Below are 22,132 nucleotides of genomic sequence, written 5' to 3'. Positions count from 1 at the left end.
CCCGAGATTTGTGTTGGGATTTTTCGGGATTCCTTTCGGAGTTTTCACGGATTATTCCAGGAATTCCATTTGGGATTCATACCGGGATTCTTTCATTAATTCTTCCCGGGATTCCTTCAGGGATATTTTTAGGCATCCCTTCAAAAATTCGTTTTAGGATTGATGAGACATTTATATCTCCCGGAATTTCTTCGTTGATTTTTTCCGGTTTTCCATTAGGGAATCCTCTCAAGATTCATTCAGGAAATGTTTCAGGAAATCTTTCAGGATTCTTTCCAGGATTTCTTAAGAGATTTCTCCCGACATTCCTTTATATATTTCTGCTGGGACTCCTTTTGAGATTTCTCCCGGGATTTCCTCCGACATTCTTTAAGGAATTCCTCCCTCCTCCTAAAAAATTTCTTTGGGAGTTCCTTCAGGATTTTTTCCCAGTCATTCTTTTAGAGATTCCATCAGGAGTTCTTCTCTGGATTTCTTCAGAGATTCCTCTCAGGGTTTTTTTCATTTGTTCCTCTCAAAATTCTCTCAGGGCCCGCCAATGAACTCCATAGATTCGTAGAGGAAGGGCATTCCATTAACGATACATATCGAAATTCTCCTAGGTATTTCTCACGGAATTCTCTCACAGATGATTTTTTAAACTGCAGCAGGGATTCCTCCAGGATTATCCCTTAGTTTTTCTTGGGAATCCTTTAGAATTTTCTCTCAGGATTCCTACATTAGTTCCACTTGGGAATCTCCCAGTGATTCTTTCAATGATTTTTTCGGGGATTTCTCCTCTATTCCAGAGATCTCTCCTTGAATTTTGTTGGGATTCCTCCAAAACTTTCAAAGGGATATCTATTGAAATTCTTTCTGGGATTATTCAATAATTTTTAAAGAGTTTCTTCAGAGATTTCTCCCAAGTTTCCTTAATTGATTCCTCCCAGGTTTTTTTATTTGCTTTTTCCTGGTGTTCCTTTAGAGATTCTTCCCGAGATATGTTCAATTATTCTTCTCAGAATTCCATCAGAAATCTTTAGATTCTCGGGAATCTTTCATTGATTACTTCACTGATTGACGATTTTGTATTTACATACTTCATTGATTTCTCCCGGAATTCTATTAGGTTTCTTTCAAAATTTTCTCCATCTATTCGGATCAGAATGTAATCAGTATAGAAGTTGTGCTGAAACAGAATTTGAGAAAATTATCAGATGTTAAGGGCCTACATTGAAGATTTTTTTGGAACTGCACCTTAGTCTTCTATTTTTTTTCGTAAAATCATCTTTATTAAATCTTATTATTGATAACAAATGCTATGGGGATTCTGGATTTCTCGGTCTAGGGAATCCAAACGATTAAATTTGCATTGATTTATTTGGACTTTTTGAAGGGTAAAGCAGTCTATCGTTTTTTTTTTCGCTTGTTTATCCTGGCTTTGCTCACTTGCGAAAAACGGCAGCTTTTCCAAATCGAGCGCATTTGTTTACGAAATTTTAAGATTGGTGCTCTAAAAAACGTGAGTAGGGGTCCAAGTTGGCCATTGGGGCAGCCATATTTGTATTCTAAGATGTTTCTCCTTAAGGTAACCAGGGAAAGAAAAAATGAAATATCGTACTATGTAGGGTAACGATGGGTATTATCGGCAGGTTTGTTCTCTTCGTTATGAGCGGTTGTCGGCCAAATTTCCTGAAATTTGGTCCTATAATTCAACTTGGTTGGGAAGGATTTGAGGCCAATTCTGAGCTCAACAATTTTGAAAAAATAAACCATGATGAAGTGAACAAAACTGTCGGAAATACACAATATCCCCTATAAAGGAAACACAAAAACCATAATTTTTGTACAAATCTCTGTATTGTCTGTAGTAATATAAAAATAGCACGTAAATGCATGAGTTTCGAATAAATTCAAAATAAAAAGAAAAGGCAGAACCTCAGAACTATTTCATTCATTTGTTCTTACGATTCTTCAGTGACTGAAGGTAAACAGTCAATCCGTTCTGGAAATCGGAATTCATCACATTTTCGACGAACCGTTCGACATCCTGTAAAAACAAAACGTATCAGTAATTATTTATTCTTCCTTGGTATTCAACTTACCTCCTTCCTGCCTCGCTTCATATCTTCAATATCCTTATTTCGCATTAACAGTTTCGTTGCCGATCTGGCGTAAGGCGACATTTGTTTGAAAGTGTTCAAATAATGTAATGCTCTTTGCATTGCTTCCCCATTTTCTGCAGCAAGTTCGTCCACTAAACCTATCTGTAATAATTAAGAGCGTCATTTTATTGAGTATGATACTACATACCTGTTTGAAGATGACCTACCTTCAAGGCATCCTGTGAGTTGAACATAGTTCCCTTGATGCAATGAATTTCAGCTTCCCGAGTTCCAATGGTTTGCCTCATTGTTCCCTGCAGCCACGGTGGAACGGCCAGCCCCAGCTGAGTCTCGTTGAGACCAATATTGAAATTGTTACACATAACGCGGTATTCGCAGCAGAGAGCCAGCAAACAACCGCCAGCCGGAGCGTGTCCCTAAAATAGGCATAATTGCAAGTTAACCAGAACCTCTCTTGTGCAGAGCAACCACAAAATTACATTGATCAAGGCAACAGTCGGAAACGATGTTCCATACAAGCTCGCCCATGTATCCTGTAGCCTTGTCCAAACGGCTCGTAGACGGTCAAGGTCAGGATTAACCATCTCCATGATGTCCAAACCAGCGCAGAACACCTTGTTTGAAAACTAAAAAATAAGCAATCTTATCAAATGTCCAAAACTTTCACGTAACGCAAAACTTCCTACTTACGGACGTCAACACCATTCCTCTTATATTCGATCGCTCCAGTTCGTCAACGGTTTTAACGATTTCGGTCATCAACTCCAAGCTGAGGCTGTTCACCGGAGCTCTGTTCAACGTAACCGTAGCGTAGCCCGTTTTGTCGTCCACTTCAGTGCTCACGAGGGCATCGCTCGACGAAACAGTTACCATCGTTCGCTGGAACCGTGACAGTCTTGCAGGGTTGAAAATTTTGCGCAGCATTGTCTGTAGAAGGTGGAAAAAATGACTTGATACGATGAATTCAGAACTTGCTAGTACCTGCATAAACGATAACCATAATAAATATAAATATAAATTTTACATAACATTGATGTTGGAAATAAAAATTTTTCATCGGATTGTTATTAAATAAGGTGTATAATAACATAGGATTAACTTTGTTGAAAATAAACAATGACATGGTTCGCTATTGCAATTTTTTACAATGACCATCTTTATGGAATATTTTTTTTTATGAAGAATGCAATTAAAGTATTTTTTTTCTTCAGCATCATTCAGAAAACAATATTCTACTACTCTGGACAAATTTTTAGCCGAATCTGTTATGCTATTGCATCACAGGACTTAAATAAATATTTTTGATTAATTTCTTTGTAAACAAGGCAAATCACTTTATCAAGCTGAAGGCTGGTTTGGTGCATTATTACTAACCAACTATTGAGCTTTACCTTTAGTAGAATAGTATAAGATTCCAATACAATAAAAACTTCATGAAAATATGCATGTTTAGTATGTGGAAAAATATGTCGAATTTTGAGAAATGGGTTTTTATTGAAGTTTTACGAAAACCGCTACAGTTACACAATAAAGAACATTTTGCTCAATGTTATATTTTTCCTACAATTGAGAATAGCTATAGAAAGTTATGCAAAAAACTGGTAATGATTTGATTGAAAAATAAAAAAGATATCGCACAAGCAAGTTGTCCGTTTTATAAATTGAACAGTCCTTATCGTCAGTCCAGTCATCGGCCCTCCTCGCCGAAGCAATGAGCCTCTGCACGAATCTGGCGTACTGCTCACTCCCACAAAAAACTTGAAAACAGTTCGCACTATAAAAGTCAAATGTGACTTTTACTGTGCGCGCTGTTTTCAAATTTTCTGTGGGAGTGAGCAGGACAGGGCAAATTCATGCAGAGGCTCATACCACCGTTTATTGAAATTGCCCGGATCTACGTTATTTTGCATTACTTAATTAAACAGAAACTCATAAACCAACTACCAAAACCAGCGAATAATAACATCCAAAATACTCCCAACAAAGCCTCTTAAGAACTCTGTGACTCAAGGACCAAAAGAAGCCTTTCAAGCCCACTCCGCCGGATGCCGTTGGTCAGATGGGCAGCATGGAGATTTGACCAGTGCCTCCTCTGGCTCCCGGTGTCCATCCTCGAGGGCCAAGAGACCGAAACAGAAATGGTAACATGTAACATGCTGAATATATTCAATTTGTCCAGTTTTCAGGCTAGAAGACAAATAAATGTTTTAAAACTGAATAATTTTGCTTGACTTTGATAACGATTTTTTCCCTGGTTTGTTTTCCGTTGACAAGAGAAAAATGTGTTTATCAGTGGTTGCTATGGATGACATAAGTCGTTGCTTTAATTGGGGTACAGATACAGTACTTTTTCGATTATATCACGAATGAAAAAAAATTCGCGTGATATTGTGCATTGCATAAAAAACACAATTATGGCGACCACTTTCCAAGGCCTTATGTGTTGGTCGAAATTCAATCGCGGTGCAAATAGCACGTGCAGTCGCAGCAGTCATCACATCACCCGGCCATGTGGCGACCCTTTTTCAAGAATTATCAAAGAGCCCTGTGATGGAAAATTTGAAAACAGGTCTGTTTTCTTAGGCGACAGTCTCGCGCGTATCTTTGATTGCGGGTAAAAGTAGTCGCCAAAATAGATTTTATTTTGATTCGTATAATATACTGGAGCGTGATATAATTGAAACATCTTTTTTCCGAAAGCGTTTATTATTCAAAATACACTGGCACACAAAAAATCAAACAAAAACGAACAAAATATCAAACCCGGTAATGTAAGTCTAATACTCTTGTATGCAATAATTTGTTTTAGTGTCTGTGTAAATAAGATCAAATAATGGAGGTATTATTTGAACTTCTGCACCATAGTATTTGAACTTCATGGAACGATGTTTCCATATGTTGTCGATTTTTAACCTTTGCACAGCAAAATAAAGACAATTGCTTAAATTTATCGTCGAGTACTTAACATTTCCAAAATTGTTTCCAGAAGATTGAGAATTTCTGATTTAAAAATCAAAATTTGACATTTTTGCGATGTTGTCGTGTTACAATTGTCTCGAAGTTTAAAGGTTCTGTCTTTAATTTCTGATCGTTCGATATGCTGGTTGGCATTAATTAAACAACATATAAACTTTTAAAAGCTGATAAATTTACAAAATGTTAGTTATCCATTCGGAAGTGAAGTGAAACCGTAGGTCCCGTCCCGACATGAACGAGCCACGGGTTGTAAAGCTCGTTAATAATAATTAAAATACAAAAAAATGTAAAAAAGTAAGATTCCAACGGAAAATGCCTTTTCTTCTTCCACTTCTTCTTTGTGACTCTACGTTCCCAATGGAACTATTGCTACCTCTCTTCAACTTAGTGTTCTCTGAGTACTACCACAGTTATTAATTGAAGGGTTTTCTTTGCCTCCCATTGTATGAATTTGTATATTATGGAGCAAGTACAATTATAACAATTATACACTATGCATTGGAAAATCTAGAAAAGTTTCCGACCGGTAAGGGAATCGAACCCACCGTCTCTGAATTGGCGATCCAAAACCTTATTCACAAAGGCTAACTGAAGTCCCCTTATGGAATATGTAACGCGTGGAATTGACGCATACAGACCGGGCTCGATGCAGACTAGGATGCAGAGCAAAGCATGGGAATGTGACTCTAGATAATCGAATCCTGTATCAATCCCAGAAAACCAGCAATCGTATGGAGTGCTGTATAAGATGATAAAGTGGAGGCCATATGCGTGCATGCCTCCATTTAGGCGCATGTAAAATGTACGCATATCGCCTCCACTTTAACATCTTATTCAACATCTTATACGATTACTGGTTGACTGGAAATGGCACCATAATCGTATACTAACGTGCAAAATATCTTACTTATGACGATTCATGTATCCTATATAGTTTGGAATATGTGCTTAGCGATATTTGTATCGATTATCATAGCGTGATATAATCGAAAAAAATAGCGTGCTAAAATCGAGTGTGATATAATGAAGCGTGATTAAATAGAACCGTGATAAAATCGAAAAACCACTGTACTGTCAAATTGTTTTATAGCATCCGCCATTATGGCGAGCGTGGAAAGCTGGATAAGACGAAAAATAGATGAAAAACTTCAGCCTTCATTTTATTGAAAGGGTATTTTGCGTCACTTACACCCCTTTTCATCTAAATGCTTAAACACAGTAAAACAAAAATCATACAGTAATTTCTTCTTAGACTGCATTAGGGATTCCACTAAAACATCTCTTAGGAGCTTTGGGAGAAAATACCCATGCAAATTCACTAGATATTTTATTAGAAATTTCTCCGAAGCTTTCTGCTATAAAATCTTGAATTTTTTATAGGAACTCTTGTCCTGAATTCCAACAAAACCCCTGGACTCTAATTCAAAGAACACTTGCTGCGGTGTGGATGGTTAGAGCCGAAGGCCTGGGACTGAATCCCACTTCCGACAAACGCACCAAATGTAGGTTCTTCTTTCGAACGGGTAGTAAAGTCGTAGGTTCCGAGATGAACTAAGGTAAAAAATCTCGTTCTAAAAAAAATCACTTGCTAAATGTTGATGGCGTTATAATCCATAGGTTTAGTCGGAATTTGTGGCAGATTCCTTATAGAAATTTCAAGAATTTATAACACAAAATTACATTTAAACAATCTAGCAAAGCCACTGGGTAAAGCTCCTACTAGAAGTTCTAGTTAATCTGGAGTTCTTGAGGAAATCTCTGGAGCAGAAGCTAGGCGATTTTCTTTTTTTGTATGTTTATTTTAAGTGTATTATGCATTTTGTTCATTTGCATATTCATACCTGAATAACAAAACTGAATTTTCCTTATGAACAAGTCACAGTAGTGTGTACCAATTTATTCCAGTCATGCAAATTGCCGTAAGTCTGATTTCTTCCACAATGACATGAATACCTTTTCGTGAGAAAGATATTTTTTCACTTTATTTTTAGGCTGATACAAGTTTAATTTGAACTTTTTGTATCCCCCCCCCTTCAAAAATGTTTGGCAGGATTTTGCATTTTGAGGGGGCAGACAATTTTTTTTATCAAAATATCGAGTCCTGCTAAAAATACTTTAACAAATCCGATGAGTTTTTAATATTTTTCAGATTAAATGCTTTATTATTTTTATCCCGCCCCCCTTTCGACCAGCCAAAGAGTGGTGGGACAAAAAGTGAAATAAATATTTGTAACGGCCTTATTCTAATGAGCAAAAACTATACCTTCCAGAAACAGTACCACTACAACATTGTGTCCGCGAACCGCACATTTGTAAATCCGGTTCTGATATCGACATAATTTATAACAGAATTTCTTTGGGAGGATTCCACACAATAAACATTTTAAAGATTGCCCGACAAATTCTTTATTTGGCTCAGCAAAATTTAGTAGAGTTTATGAAAGTTTTAAGCAAAACCCAAGGAGAAATTTCCTGTAGAAATAAGAGGCAGTGAATCTTTTTTTAATTTATAATGGTATTTGTTAGGACAAAAAAACCGCCTCATACTTATGATCATTACTTATGAAAAGTAACAAACAACGCTTCAGTTCTAAAAGTAGTTCAAAACAAACACCGGTAAAAATAAATATTATGCAACACTTTATCTATTCGACCTATGGAATCCTCGAGCACGTATCGAGTTGTTTATTTACACTTGCAAAAGGTCTCTGCTCCACAAACCTTCAAAGTACTATAACGACAGAAGAGATGCACTCAAATTAAAACACTTTAAACAATTTTAAAAAATAAACTACAGCACAAATCTCAAGGTATTTGATTGAATATTCACAGTCTATTTAAAACAACGTCAACAATCGCCCAGCTTGCCGGCAGAATATCTCAACCTTACTGGCTTATCAGCTCAGTTTTCAGCCAACATAATGTCACGTATCTACAATTTTGTTTGATCGTCTTCGTTTCAAACGCAAGAGGTTGCACATTTATGTCACTCAATGAATGTTGTGCGACATGGTCATGTTCTGGATTCAAATAACGTTTTTCTGTTGCTGTTTGTGTATAACTATAATCCGATTTGATTTAAAAGAAAAAAATCTGCTTTTCTCAGCACTTAGAATCGTGATTGACTTCTTAATATTTAATGTGTAACACTTATCACATCAGAACATCATAACAGTTTATATTTTAATAATGAATATCATTGTTCTATGTAAATGGAAATTACTGTCGAGCTTACCGGCAATAAGTCATTACAAGAACTTATCCGCTAGGTCTGTGACAGTCTTCAAAGTACTAAGATGTCACATTTGTATTTCCAAATAATGTTGTACGACATGGCCATGTTGAGTCTCAACTCATTATGTATTTGAATTGGTTGCATATTTCTAATAAGAAAATTTGTCGAAGCAAAAGCAAATAGATATCTCTACTGAGATCTACAGTATTTCACTCTTCGCATAACTTAACTTGAGCCAATTAACTACAAAATGTAAGGTTACTGAATGGTCAATTAATTGTGGTATGATAAAAAAGTGCTATCACAGCTTGAACAAGCGTTTAACACTGGAATAAAACAGGTTCCAAATTTACGCACCATCGCGTTCAGTTTTCGGTGTCCGATTGCGCGCATACCGGGTCCGACACAGAAACCGGCTCACATAGTAAATTGCAGTCATGATGCCTTCCAAGGAAATCCGAAGCATCGCATCGGATCTTTCTGGATCGGAAAATACAACTTTTGCCACAATTTTGCGCAAAACTAGTTTAAGGTCATCTCACCCTGCTGCATGTCAAGCGGTTGACTAAAAGGCAGTCAGTGACCGGATCGGTGCATTGCATTGCAATGCAATGCAATGCTGCAGTGTAAAACAATTTACGTGGAAAGGAGTGTTGGGGGCTCGCGAGGACACCGATCTCAGATTGTCAAATTTGGGAATTGGGTTCGTTCTGAGAGAAAGTTGAACACACCCCTCAAGGATGGCTGGATTTAGCAGATAAGTTTTGGTACTTTTAGAAGTACTATAAAAACACAGATTCTGCATTCTGGGAATCATTCTCAGTTCGTGAGACAATCAGTAAACTTACCAGCAAAAACAAAATGGCATTTAAGGTAAGAATAGTAGTGTTCACTATACTATCTCAAGGAATTGTACTTACTTATGTCCTATTCCATAACAGTTTGTCGTTTTGACGACCCTTCTCGCTGCGGCCAATGCTGGAGTCATTGCCCCACATGGTCATGCATCGTCTCATCAATCGATCCAGCTCCACCATTCTGCCCCAGTTCATCATGTAGCTGCTGTCCATGCTGCACCAGTTCACCACGTGGCCGCTATCCATGCTGCTCCTGTCCATCACACCGTCGTGAAGGAAGTCGAGCACCACGCTCCAGCCAACTACGAATTCTCCTACTCCGTCCACGATGAGCACACCGGAGATATCAAGAGCCAGCACGAAACCCGTCATGGAGATGAAGTCCATGGACAATACAGCCTGATCGATTCCGATGGCCACCACCGTATTGTTGACTACCATGCTGATCATCATTCTGGATTCAATGCCGTCGTCCGTCGTGAACCAACCAACGTCAAGATCGCCCAACCAGTGCACAAGGTCATTGCTCAGCCAGTGCATATTGCCACCCATGCTGTCGCTCCGGTGCATCATGCCACTATCTCTCACCATCATGCTGCTCCCGTTCATCATGCCACCGTATCCCACCACCAGCATGCGGCTCCAGTGATTGAGCACGTTTCGCACCACCACGCCGCCCCCATTGTCCACTCTCACAGCACCCACCATGTTGCTCCAGTAGTCCAGCATGTTTCCCATGTTGCTCCAGTTGCTCACTACAGTCATCATGATGGACATCATGCCAGTGGTCACTACAGTCATTACTAGAAGCAACAAACGCCATAATCTATCTCGTTGAACCTGATAAAATAATGTAGATAATTGTTCATAGAATAAAACATCAATCATACACTGAATATATCGTATCTTCTTGCACATGGTACTTGTATCACATCGTCATTGGATGGGCCTTATACGGAACTTAAGTTAATACGTGGTGTACCGTAGAACCACTTTTTATGCCCTGCACTATTTATTTATTTATTTATTTATTTATTTTTAACTAAAAATTTGGAAGAGGGAAAAACCCCTTTGAGCGATTTCCATTTGAAATACTTCTCAAAAAGGCACAAAACCTCTTCATCTTTTCAAAAACATTATAATAATAAAATTAAAAACTAAAGGCTCAAACGGCAAAAAACCATAGCAGAGCCAGCGTCTTGATGCTTCATCGATTGGATCATCATTTGCTCAAGAGTCATCAAGATGACCCTTGATGGATCATATCTGAAAAATAAAGCAAAAAATGAAAACAGAAGAAACAAAAGATTTCAAACAGCATATGAAATTTCATTTAAAAATTCAAATAACAACTTCATTATAGGTAAACATTTTCTACCGAGTATATCACGTACAGATTCCGGAATGGAATGGTTGAAAAGATTCAAACTACAAAAGAATCTTTTTCTAGGTAATTCAAACCTATGGCATACAAATACAATGTGATCAATGTCTTCATAAAAATCTCCGCAATCACATGAATTAGAATCCTTAATATTGATGCGATATAAATGACTATTACAGATGTAATGATTTGAAATTATTCTCGAAAAAGTACATATCATATTTCTACTAATAGACAAATTTTTGAACCATGCAATTTTATTTACTTTAGGACAAATGGAATGACACCAACGTCCTTTATCACTAGAATCCCAAACATTTTGCCAGTTATTCAAACAATGTTCATTAAGCTTTGGAAAGAATTCTGATGCATGAAATTTGCGATTGAAAATTATTCCACTATGCACTCCCAATTTGGCTAAAGAGTCAGCTTGTTCATTTCCATAAATATTACAATGTGCTGGAACCCATACAAATTTGATTAAAAATCCTCGACAGAATAGATCATATAAAATGTTTTTAAGATCTAAAAATATGATATGGGTTTTAAAATTTAAATGCATGGAATTCAAAGCATTCAAACAGCTCAAACTATCAGAACATATAATGTATAAATTTGGATCACATTCACTGATTAAACTGCAAGAGAAATATAAGGCAATTAATTCGGCAATAAATATAGAACACGGACTTTGCAATTTGAAAAAATGGGCCAGATTTATGTTATAAACCCCAAACCCTGCAATATTTTCACAGAAAGATCCATCTGTGAAATAAATTTGGATACGATTGACTCCCTCAAATTTTCGTTCAAATAATAAACTGGCAAACCGAGAATGTTCTTGTTTTGGAATTTGCTTTAATTCTTCATGTAAAGATAAATCAACTAAAGGCTGATATGTGTGAATGTTAATATTAAAATTATGGAAACTAGCAGTAGCAAGTTCTACATTTTCAGCAGAGCAATAAATAAATGAATCTAGTATTTTACTTGTTGGATTAATTTCATACAAAGAATTTAGGATACTAATTATCGGATGATTATATGAAAAACATTGTAACAAAAATTTACAATTCAATTTTTGAAAACGAATTTTAAGAGGTTCTATTCCAGCTAAAACTTCAATTGATTGAGTATGAGTTGAATTCATTAATTTTAAACAAATTCTCAAACATCGAAACTGATTTTTTTCAAGTTTTGAAAAATGAGTTTGAATTGCACTGCCAAATGTAAAACAGCCATATTCCATAACTGAACGAATTGTTGTTTTATAAAGAGTAATTAAATCAGAAGGATGAGCCCCCCACCAAGTGCCAGTAATTGTACGAAGGAAGTTAATTCTTTTCGAACATACTTTTTGGATACACAAAATATGATTGGCTCAATTTAATTTCGAATCAAACCATAAACCGAGATATTTATAATCATAAACTTGTTCAATGTCATGCCCATTTAAATATAAGTTTATACTGATCAATGAGCGTTTTCTAGAAAATATCATATATTTTGTTTTTGAAGCTGAAAAAGTAAAACCATTATCAAATGCCCAAGAATCAATATTATCTAAAGACCATTGCATAAAATGACGTAAAATTTCTCTGTTTTTACCACTGACAGATAAAACATTATCATCAGCAAATTGTATTAATTAACAACCATTAGGGATAACAGAAGCCATATCCGATGTAAATAAGTTGTACAGAAAAGGACTTAAGCATGATCCTTGTGGAAGTCCAAAGCAGCTATAACGAATGATTTTGGATGACCCATTATGGAAAAAACAAATTATATAAAAAATTTGAAATCATGTGTGGAATTCTTAAATTATTCATTTTATTAAAAAGCAAATCAATCAAAACAGAATCGTATGCACCAGACACATCAAGAAAAGTAGAAAATACATCCTGTTTTCTATTAAAGGACAGTTGAATTTGAGATGCTAAAAGTGCAGTACAATCACGAGTACCACGTCCTTTTCTAAAACCAAATTGAGCAGCAGAAAATATTTGATTACTTTCAGCCCACAATTCCAAACGATTTAAAATCATACGTTCCATAAGTTTTCTTAAACGTGATAATAAACTAATAGGTCTACGACTATCAGCTAATGATGGATCTTTACCAGGTTTGAGAATACTAATAACTTTCACAAAACGCCACTCAGAAGGAATGACATTCTGAACAATAAACGAGTTATATATTGAAAGTAAATACTCTTTACCATATGCCCTGCACTGGGGGTGCATAAATCGAAAATGTTCATAAATTAAATCAAGTCATGAAAGACGGAACTGTGTGCATAAAAATCAGTGCTGTAAATGAGGGAACTGATTTTGTTCCTAGCAGCGGTTTAAGATGGGAAAAGAAAGTTTCAGAGGTGCCTAAAACGATGGGACTTCAAGGAAGTCTCTGGGGTGTTTCGAAGGGACTTAGGTAGCTCCAGGGCTGTATCTGAGAAACCCTCTGAAATCTCCAGAGACTTTATGAAATTCTCATGAAACTCCTTGTGATTTTCTTAAACGTCTTGAAACGCCAGAAAATCACATGAAACCTGTTAGTGAATTTGAATATTGAACTATTAAACTGACTAAATTGAATTCCTAATCTAATTACTAGAACAAAATTTGTTAAACCTACTTAAAATTAAATGACCACTTTTTACTGTATACCACAGATCGAATGCAATCTAATGCCGAACATCGGCGATCGTAAAATGTACCCACATACATACACATATTGTACAACACAGCTAGGTTAAGAAATGTTAATTATGTATCAGTTGAAGACACTCTGCCGATGTGATCGGACGGATTATTACAAACGTGCTCCGAAACCCCGTTTTCTGCTACTCCAGTCGGTCGGTTGCGAGTTAGCGTAGTAAGATCCAATATCCCCAGTGAAATCTTCTAAGTACCAAATTAGAAGAACACTTAGCGCGATCGAACGCCGCCGGTTCGTAGTGGAGAATTAGCTCAGCACTTTTCGACAAAGTGGAGCAATTCAGGTGATTGGTTTGGGGCTAGTGAAATATCCCTAGCGGATGCAATATCTGTTAGCCCTCCCGTTGTGCAGTGTGCACACTCAAAACAGATTCGCGGGCTCGGCAAAATCGCGCACAGCCGTCTGCTCAGCAAAATCTTTATCTGGTATCTCAGCAAAAAGTGACGATTGTTACCTGATTCTCAGCAAAACGATTGCCGACTATCAGCAATGAACTGTCAAAATTGCCGAGATCCCGGCAAAATGATTGTTTGCTGATTGCTCGGCTGTGCGAATCTCGGCAAAAGTTTGAAAAAATGCTGATATCCCGGCAATCTGAATTAAGTGTGTGGGTAGCTTGGTTCCGCGAGGCTAGAAAGCCGTTTAGAAAGCCTGTGCATGACCGGTAAAAGTGCGTAGCACGAACAAAACCCTTAAAATGCTCTGAAACCTCCTGAAATCACCAGAGGCGTCCGTAAAACCCATAGAACCGGTCTGAGACCCCCTGAAACGCTCCTGAAACATCCTTGAAAGCCCATTAAAACGCCCCTGAAACCTCCCTCAACAACTTTGAATGGCCACAAAGAATTTCTCCTAAAAACCCCTCGTAAAGCCCCCTGAAATTGTTCTCAAACGCTTTTGAATTTCCTTATCTTCCGCCCTTGAAACCTTCTGGAAGCGTCAAAAAGGATTCTAAAACCCTCAGTAACGTTACTGAACCTTCAGGAAACCCCCAGAAAACGTTCCGAAACGTGCTTGATACCCCCAGAGCCGTCTTTGAACGCCGTGAACCGCCCTGCGTTTCCTCTTAAAACCCTCCTGACTCCCCTTGATACGCTCTCAAACTCCCTAAAACGCCATCAATTGACTATTCCGGACTAGTGTGGATGTTTAGAACAAAAAAATCTACATCTAGCTTGCCGTGAAACCTTTTTCAAGCAGAGAGCGCAGAGAGACTACAAACCAACCATGAAATAATTTCAGAGGTTTTAAAAAGTTCAATTCTAGTTAAATTACTTCTTTATTTATTTATTTTTTATTTTTATCTCTATTAACGAGATTTTTAACCCGAGATGAACTGACCCACGTTTTACTTCCCTTCCGAAGGAAGAACTCACATTTTGTGAGTATGTCGGGAGTGGGATTCGATCCCAGGTCCTCCGTGTGATAGCCAAGTATTCTAACCACCACACAAGGTCCGCTCCACAACTTCAGCAACATCAATCAGAACGTTAGTAATTTGGAGAAACAATAAGGTAGATGTACTGGAGCAAGTGGTACTTCTTTGGTTTACTTTTTTTAAAAGAAATCAGCATAAATTAAGGAATAAATGATATTTCTGCGCTCATGGGCGAATTTGTATAAAATGAATCTTTATTCTATAAACATTTCATCTACATTACATTATCAGGTTCAACGAGCTAGTTTGTTGTTATCTCCGACGGTTGCATTCTAGTAATGACTGTAGTGACCACTGGCATGATGTCCATCATGATGACTGTAGTGAGCAACTGGAGCAACATGGGAAACATGCTGGACTACTGGAACAACATGGTGGGTGCTGTGAGAGTGGACAATGGGGGCGGCGTGGTGGTGCGAAACGTGCTCAATCACTGGAGCCGCATGCTGGTGGTGGGATACGGTGGCATGATAAACGGGAGCAGCATGATGGTGAGAGATAGTGGCATGATGCACCGGAGCGACAGCATGGGTGGCAATATGCACTGGCTGAGCAATGACCTTGTGCACTGGTTGGGCGATCTTGACGTTGGTTGGTTCACGACGGACGACGGCATTGAATCCAGAATGATGATCAGCATGGTAGTCAACAATACGGTGGTGGCCATCGGAATCGATCAGGCTGTATTGTCCATGGACTTCATCTCCATGACGGGTTTCGTGCTGGCTCTTGATATCTCCGGTGTGCTCATCGTGGACGGAGTAGGAGAATTCGTAGTTGGCTGGAGCGTGGTGCTCGACTTCCTTCACGACGGTGTGATGGACAGGAGCAGCATGGATAGCGGCCACGTGGTGAACTGGTGCAGCATGGACAGCAGCTACATGATGAACTGGGGCAGAATGGTGGAGCTGGATCGATTGATGAGACGATGCATGACCATGTGGGGCAATGACTCCAGCATTGGCCGCAGCGAGAAGGGTCGCCAAAAGGACAAACTGTTGAAAGAACATTAAAAATGTAACGAATTAAATTGCAATTAACACAAATAATAGTTAAATTGAAATTTTAGCACTCCTCCTACCTTGAAAGCCATTTTTCTCAGAATTGTTAACTGTTGCTCTCGTAAAATGAGAATGATTTCCAGAAGGTCCCGTATTCGTTTTTATAGTTCTTCAGTTAAAGAACAACTCGAATTTCCATGCATCGCAAGGGTGTGTATACTTTCCCCAGCATCACAACCAATCAGGGATTGATGTCCTTGCAAGCCCCTTCACTGACTAGCAAAACAAACCAATTGTTTTTGGTTTATTCTAGATATCGCATCAATCCAGTCACTGACTGTTTTTAACCCACTACTGCAATGAACGAATGGCCTCAATCCAGTTTCGATCTTTTTTGTACAAGTTTCTTGAACCGGAATTCAGAATACCGGATTTCCTTCACTGGAGGCATGGCTACAAATAAGTGAAAATCAGGTTGGTGCTATAATTGGTCATTTAATAACAATAAACCAAATCATAGTAAAAACCCGTGTTATTTATCCTGCAATTAACGGTTTACTGTTACACTGCATAAGGTGTGGGACTAATTGGACATTTCATTAAAAGTGGGAAACAGCTAGGAAATCCCAGGTTGGTGTTACATTGCTCAAAGGCAAGCTTCAAGGTTATGGACATTTTTCATTGCTTTTCAGGCTATTGCTAATTTTTATATGTTTTTACTGGTAAAGAACTATTCATCATTTTACTTATTTCGAATTTTCTCACGATTCCTTCGTTTTTCGAGTTTGGGTAAAGTACAACGTACAACTCCGATTGAAATACAGTGCTTGATCGTATTATTCAATCAAAGCGAGATTTCGTCTTAAATTTTTTAACCCTATTGGCAAGTTTTTAAGCCATGAAATTATTGGCGATTTACCCTAATACGTAACTATTATGTATTGTAAAAAAAAACAAGCATAAATGTTATAACGATTTCCTTTTCCATGGAATTAACTTATCCAGCGTTTCTCAAACTATGGGTCGCGAAGCCATTTTCTAATTTTCAAATACTCCCTTGGAGAATAGGTAGAATTTCGATTTCTCCTTAATTCTATTGAAATGTTTGTATTATAAGTCTTGTCTGGAGTATATTGAATATTGAAACTACTGTCTGCGTTCTAAAACTATGGACTTCCAATCGGAAGTTAAAAGATTATGGTAAAATTTTAGGTTTCATTTGTGATCTGGAAAAACATGACTTCAAGCTGATACTTGCAGTAAGCATTTTCTGTTAGACTTACACGCCAGTTTCAGCATTTAAAATCTCAAAAAAAAATAAAAAAACCAAAAACTAGCAAAAAATTACCAAACTTCGACAAGAAACCATACCGTTACCGAACTTTCTCTCTCTTCTTGGCGTAACGTCCTCACTGGGACAAAGCCTGCTTCTCAGCTTAGTGTTCTATGAGCACTTCCACAGTTATTAACTGAGAGCTTCCTCTGCCAATGACCATTTTGCATGCGTATATCGTGTGGCAGGCACGAAGATACTCTATGCCCAAGGAAGTCAAGGAAATTTCCTTTTACGAAAAGATCCTGGACCGACCGGGAATCGAACCCGTCACCCTCAGCATGGTCATGCTGAATACCCGTGCGTTTACCGCCTCGGCTATATGGGCCCTTTACCGAACTTTAGTAAAGCCAAATTTCTGTGTTTTTCAGATGAATGTCAATAATCAGAAAAACTGAAAAGTGAATTTTATAAAAATGGAAATAAAATAAGTGTGTATGAAGGATAGCATTAAAAATTTTAGAGGACTCATCTGACCATCCCGCAGCACTATAATGATGTTCAACCACTCGCTGTGAAAATCTATAGCATTTTTAACCGATATTTAATTTAAAAGTAGATTTGAAAGTTCGACAGAAGCATAAAATAACGACCCGAGGCCAGACTGGTTAAACATATTGAAAAATTGGAAGCTTTACTCAAATATTTAAGATTAAGAGTTAACTGATACGGCAAACTTGGGCACCTTAACCTTTCTTATACTTTTCCAAAGGCACGGTAAAGGCTGGGTATGCTGCGCAATTCAGATCCCATTGTGATCCACTAGCCTCTGCCCAGCAACTCCTTTCCCTACCTCCACGCGGTACCGGTCAGAAACTATGAGCAACCTTAGGGAAGATCGGGTAACCAACCCCGGTGGGAACTTTGATCGTAGGCTGACTGGGAAGGGGGAGTTTGCTTCGGTAAACCTGAGCGTCTGTTCTCCAGAAGGAGCGGCTCACAACAGCGTCTGATCCCCATGTTAGAGGCGGCTGATCTACGTCCGAGTGCCAGGGAAGGACTCTAAGCTCAACTGTGCACTATGGTCCTCCGGAAAGTAGGGGGTTGGTGTCAGGCCCTACGAGCCAGCCGTAAAAAACCATTGTAACGGAAAATCAGCAACAGAATAATACGAACCGAGACCAACGGCAACGACCCCAGCGAACAAAAAGGACTTGCGATTGGAAACTCGGTACGTGGAACTGCCAATCTCTCAACTTCATTGGGAGCACCCGCATACTCGCCGATCTACTGAAGGACCGCGGGTTCGGTATCGTAGCGCTGCAGCGTTAGCGCCGTAGCGTTAGCGCCGTAGCGTTAGCGCCGTAGCGTTAGCGCCGTAGCGTTAGTGTGACCTAACGATGGGTCAATATACACAAACCGTCACGCACAATCGACTACTTCTCCACGTAAAAACAAGCAAAAACAAAAATTCTATCACGCGTCTCCACCTTACCAGAGAGCAGAAACCTTTAGTCCATTCCACACAAAAATGAACTAAACGCATCGCTTAGCTTAACATGGACGTACTTGGGAAGGTATCGTTAGATCAAGTTTCCTCTATAGCCTTTCGATTTTGAATCATTTCATACAGACTGCCGTGCAATTATTCACTTCATGCCGGAAACAAACTATCGATCATCCACGTCAGATGCACGCAACCTCTATTCGAACTTATCTTTATTTCGACTAATATATAACACATGTCGACACCGAAGATGACGAACCATACAAATTATTTCATAAATGAAAAAGTGAGTGTTTTCTTGCAATTGAATGGCACGCCTTCGTGAACCACACTGTGTTCTAAGTGCAAAACGAAACCAACTTCACATAGGAACTCGAAATTATAAGTGAATGCCGATACTTGAAGTGACGGACTGAATAAAATATGTTTAGAAGATTATTGCGACATTTGCACCCATTTAGACTCGGCCCGAATTCATTATTATCACAGTTGAATTTCGCACACGACTTCGCAGCGGCTCACGTTCACAACTTTGCTCGAGTTCGTGAGAGGGTCATCGGTTGCACAACTGGTAATCAAATTAAGTTTGATTGATGCGAAATATCGCTTGGAAATAAAAATACAGTGGATTTTCAAATTATCACAGAAGTCTAAACAATAATGAGAAACCCAATACCAAACGCTTGTCGCAATAATAGGTGTATCAAAGAGCTTCATGTTAGATTCTTAAATAACACTACATACATTTTCACAATAGATCAATAGCATGAAACGAGTTCACCAATTTATTTGCATCTATCTTTCCAGCGGTGGTTTCCCACAGCTTTTGCTGATTGTTTTTCCATGCATTTCTTAACCTCGCAAAAGCAGCCCTCGCCTTTTGATCCGTGCAACTATGTCGGTCTTTGTGCCACCATCGGCCGCTATTTGGCTACCAAAATATTGGAAGTTTTCAACACTCTCCACTGCTTGCCCAGCTACCGTGAAGCTGGATGGGTTGACCGTGTTTACACAGCTAGTCGCGTTCGGTAATTTTTATTGAAATCTGAACTGCTGAGCGTTCGGTAAAAAATACCAAATTTCAGTAAAATGTTATCGTTTATCTGTCAAATATTAACGAAGCTCGGTAAACGTCACCGAATTTTTCCGGTAAACTTAACGGTTGAGATTTCGGTAGTCGGTGATTTTTTCTAGGGGCCATCTATAAACCACGTGGTCACCTTGGGTGTTGGGGGGGTGGGAGCTTGTTCGGGTCTAAGACCACGGTCCATACATTTTTTTTTTTGTATGAACGAAAGACCACAGGGGGGTTCGGAATCTCCCAAAAAATGACCACGTGGTTTATGGACAGCCCTCTAAGCAGGGCCGGATTTACAAATATGGGGGCCCGGGGCCACAGCGTTGTGGGGGCCCTTCATAAAGAAGATAAAATTTGCCCATACAACAAAAAATATTAATCTTTCTTAGAAATATGTTAATTACGGTATTAATGTAAGGCGTATGGTTTGGCGACCTTTCAAAAGAATTTAACCACCTTACTCTGGTATCACATAGAATATTCTAATAAAAAATTCAAAATAGTTTTCAAGGACATTTATGATAAGTTCCTGATGGAATTTTTGACTCAATTTCCAACAGATTTTTTCTATAAAATTTCTTTAAAATTTTTAGCGGAAAATCCAGACACATTTTTTAATCAATTTCTTTACAAATTTTCACTGAAATTTTCTCAATCCATTTTGGCAGGAGTTCGCCATGGATTCATCCTCATTTCAGTGAGCAAATCTCTACTAAAAAAACGAACTGAAATGCCGTGAATCGCGATTCATTTTTTTTAGTTTTTATTTATGTGTATTTTCACTTTTAGATGCTAATTCTACACTCAAATCGCGATTCAGTAAAAAGTAGGCATTGTTAAAATGGACTCTAAAGTTTTCGAATTCGATTTCTACGTGGAACTTCAAAAAATCGCCATGAATTGAAAACTTCTGTGATCAACATGAAACTTCACACATTGCTTCAAACGTGAGGATGTCTCTGTGAAAAATATAAAACTGGCTAAAGCAATGTTAGTTTTGTACTGGAAGGTGCACAAGTTCGTTATGGGACTGACTTGCGATTACGTTTCATAATGTGACAATCTGACTTGGTGTTGTTTTTTAATTTTACTGAACAAATAATATATTTGTTTATGCAATTCAGTATCATAATTTCTATTTTATATAACTCATTTTGGTATCCTAATGGCCAACTTTTCCGACCTGGTTCATAATGTAACTGAAATGAGTTGCATAATGAAAAATAGTAGCATAATGTTCATAATGCAACTCATTTGAGTTGCATTATGAATATTATACAACTCAAATGAGTTGTAAAATGAAAAAAATCATTTCTTAAAATTTTGTATGAAACTCGTTGCAAAACTCGACTTTTTCAGCACTCTTCGTGTTTATCCAACTCGGCAAGTCTCGTTGGATAAATGTACGACTCGTGCAGAAAAAATCAAATTTTTGCAACTCGTTACATATATAACTATTTCATGTAGCTGAAAGATCATCCGAAGAAAGATCGAAAACGGCCATTAACTCATTTTTGTCCAAAATGCAGATGGGATTGACTTGCGATTCACGGAAGTGAAACTCTTCACAATATTCTGCCTTAAAACCATGCTAGATTTCCTCTAAATAATGATTCAATAGATTTGGTGTTCTCCAATTTAAGTAAGTCGTAAGCTGTCTAAGTACAATCAAACTCAAGAGTTCCAAAAATACTTCCCAATTCCAAAAAAAAAATCTTTTGATTCTTTCAGCTTTGTAGAAAATTCTTCAAAATGTTTCAAAAAACTGTAGACAGAAAAAAAAACAAACAAATTTAGCAGGAACTTTATTACTCTGCAATTCATAGAGGTTTAGAGTTCCTCTAGAATTTAGTCGATTTTTTTTGAGGTTATCCGGTGATTTTTCTTAAGCAAATGCACAACAAAAAATAAATGTTCATAAATTTTGAAGTTAAATTTAAAATTTCAAAAATAGATGGACAAATACTTGTAGTCTTACTCAAAATAATCACAATATATCACAAACATCTTGCCAGTAGACAGTAATTCGAAGTTCTTATGACAAAAATCAAATCAAGAGAAATGTCTTGCACTACTTTTTTTCTTGCTTCGCATTTTTTTAGAGAAGTTGAATTTTGTGGGGGCCCGGGGCACTGCGCCCCCCCCTCCCCTAATAAATTCGGCCCCTAAGTGTGTACATCTAACGATTTACTCTTGTTGACGTTGATAGTAAGACCTTCCACCGGGGAGCGATTGGCAAGATCATCGAGATTGGTCTGCATATTAGAGCGCCGTTGAGCTAAGAGAGCAACGCCATCAGCCAATTCGAAGTCATTAACCCGTTAACGTCCAAGGTGTCCCACAATTTAAATCTTTAAATAAATTTGTTATCAAAGGCCAAGTTCCAATAAAATAAGCATGATTTGACGAAAAAAAGGAAGTCTATGGTGTAGTTCCAACAAAATTCTTCATTGTAGATCCTCAATATCTGATAATTTTCTCGAGTTCTATTTCAGCACAACTTCTACGCTATCGTTATATTCTGATCCATACAGATACAATACAGCTCTAAACAAGT

The 22,132-nt window shown here is 38.0% G+C and overlaps 4 protein-coding genes across 7 annotated transcripts in view; 1 reads left to right on the top strand and 3 right to left on the bottom strand.

Moving 5' to 3' along the window:
- The window catches only part of LOC134287874 (dynein regulatory complex subunit 3-like), a 34,833-nt gene extending 26,940 nt beyond the window's left edge, over positions 1 to 7,893 (bottom strand). The window contains exon 1 of one of the 4 annotated variants that reach the window (XM_062851008.1): positions 7,775 to 7,893. The gene's annotated coding sequence lies outside the window, so the exon portion shown is untranslated. Of the gene's footprint in view, positions 1 to 7,735 lie in introns of all 4 variants that reach the window. The other 3 variants (XM_062851009.1, XM_062851006.1, XM_062851007.1) reach the window with 3 other exon arrangements.
- LOC134287875 (enoyl-CoA delta isomerase 1, mitochondrial-like) lies at positions 1,817 to 7,944 on the bottom strand. The gene is made up of 6 exons (XM_062851010.1): positions 7,803 to 7,944; positions 2,796 to 3,032; positions 2,585 to 2,731; positions 2,312 to 2,521; positions 2,085 to 2,246; positions 1,817 to 2,029 (listed from the first exon to the last, which is right to left on the bottom strand). The coding sequence occupies exons 2-6, from the start codon at positions 3,027 to 3,029 to the stop codon at positions 1,934 to 1,936; spliced, it is 849 nt and encodes a 282-aa protein (XP_062706994.1). The 5' UTR covers positions 3,030 to 3,032; positions 7,803 to 7,944; the 3' UTR covers positions 1,817 to 1,933.
- A 580-nt stretch (positions 7,945 to 8,524) lies between these two features.
- Positions 8,525 to 10,083, top strand: LOC134287876 (cuticle protein 8-like). Its single transcript, XM_062851011.1, has 2 exons — positions 8,525 to 9,189; positions 9,258 to 10,083. Exons 1-2 carry the CDS (start codon positions 9,178 to 9,180, stop codon positions 9,978 to 9,980), a joined length of 735 nt encoding a protein of 244 aa, XP_062706995.1. The 5' UTR covers positions 8,525 to 9,177; the 3' UTR covers positions 9,981 to 10,083.
- A 4,809-nt stretch (positions 10,084 to 14,892) lies between these two features.
- LOC134286737 (cuticle protein 8-like) lies at positions 14,893 to 16,041 on the bottom strand. Its single transcript, XM_062848403.1, has 2 exons — positions 15,798 to 16,041; positions 14,893 to 15,711 (listed from the first exon to the last, which is right to left on the bottom strand). Exons 1-2 carry the CDS (start codon positions 15,807 to 15,809, stop codon positions 14,989 to 14,991), a joined length of 735 nt encoding a protein of 244 aa, XP_062704387.1. The 5' UTR covers positions 15,810 to 16,041; the 3' UTR covers positions 14,893 to 14,988.
- Positions 16,042 to 22,132: the final 6,091 nt, after the last annotated feature.

Source organism: Aedes albopictus, chromosome 2 (genome assembly GCF_035046485.1).
Source record: "Aedes albopictus strain Foshan chromosome 2, AalbF5, whole genome shotgun sequence".
NCBI classification, from domain to species: Eukaryota; Metazoa; Arthropoda; class Insecta; order Diptera; family Culicidae; genus Aedes; species Aedes albopictus.
The sequence above is the reverse complement of the archived record's forward strand: the minus strand, read 5'-3'. Positions and strand labels throughout refer to the sequence as shown.

Bases quoted from the DNA above. Each gene is read 5' to 3' on its own strand.
- LOC134287875 (XM_062851010.1), bottom strand. From the start codon at position 3,029: ATGCTGCGCAAAATTTTCAACCCTGCAAGACTGTCACGGTTCCAGCGA. The intron at 2,732-2,795 runs GTAAGTAGGAAG...CTTATTTTTTAG, and splicing joins GAGGAATGGTGTTGACGTCC to TTTTCAAACAAGGTGTTCTG. The intron at 2,522-2,584 runs GTAATTTTGTGG...TGCCTATTTTAG, and splicing joins CGACTGTTGCCTTGATCAAT to GGACACGCTCCGGCTGGCGG.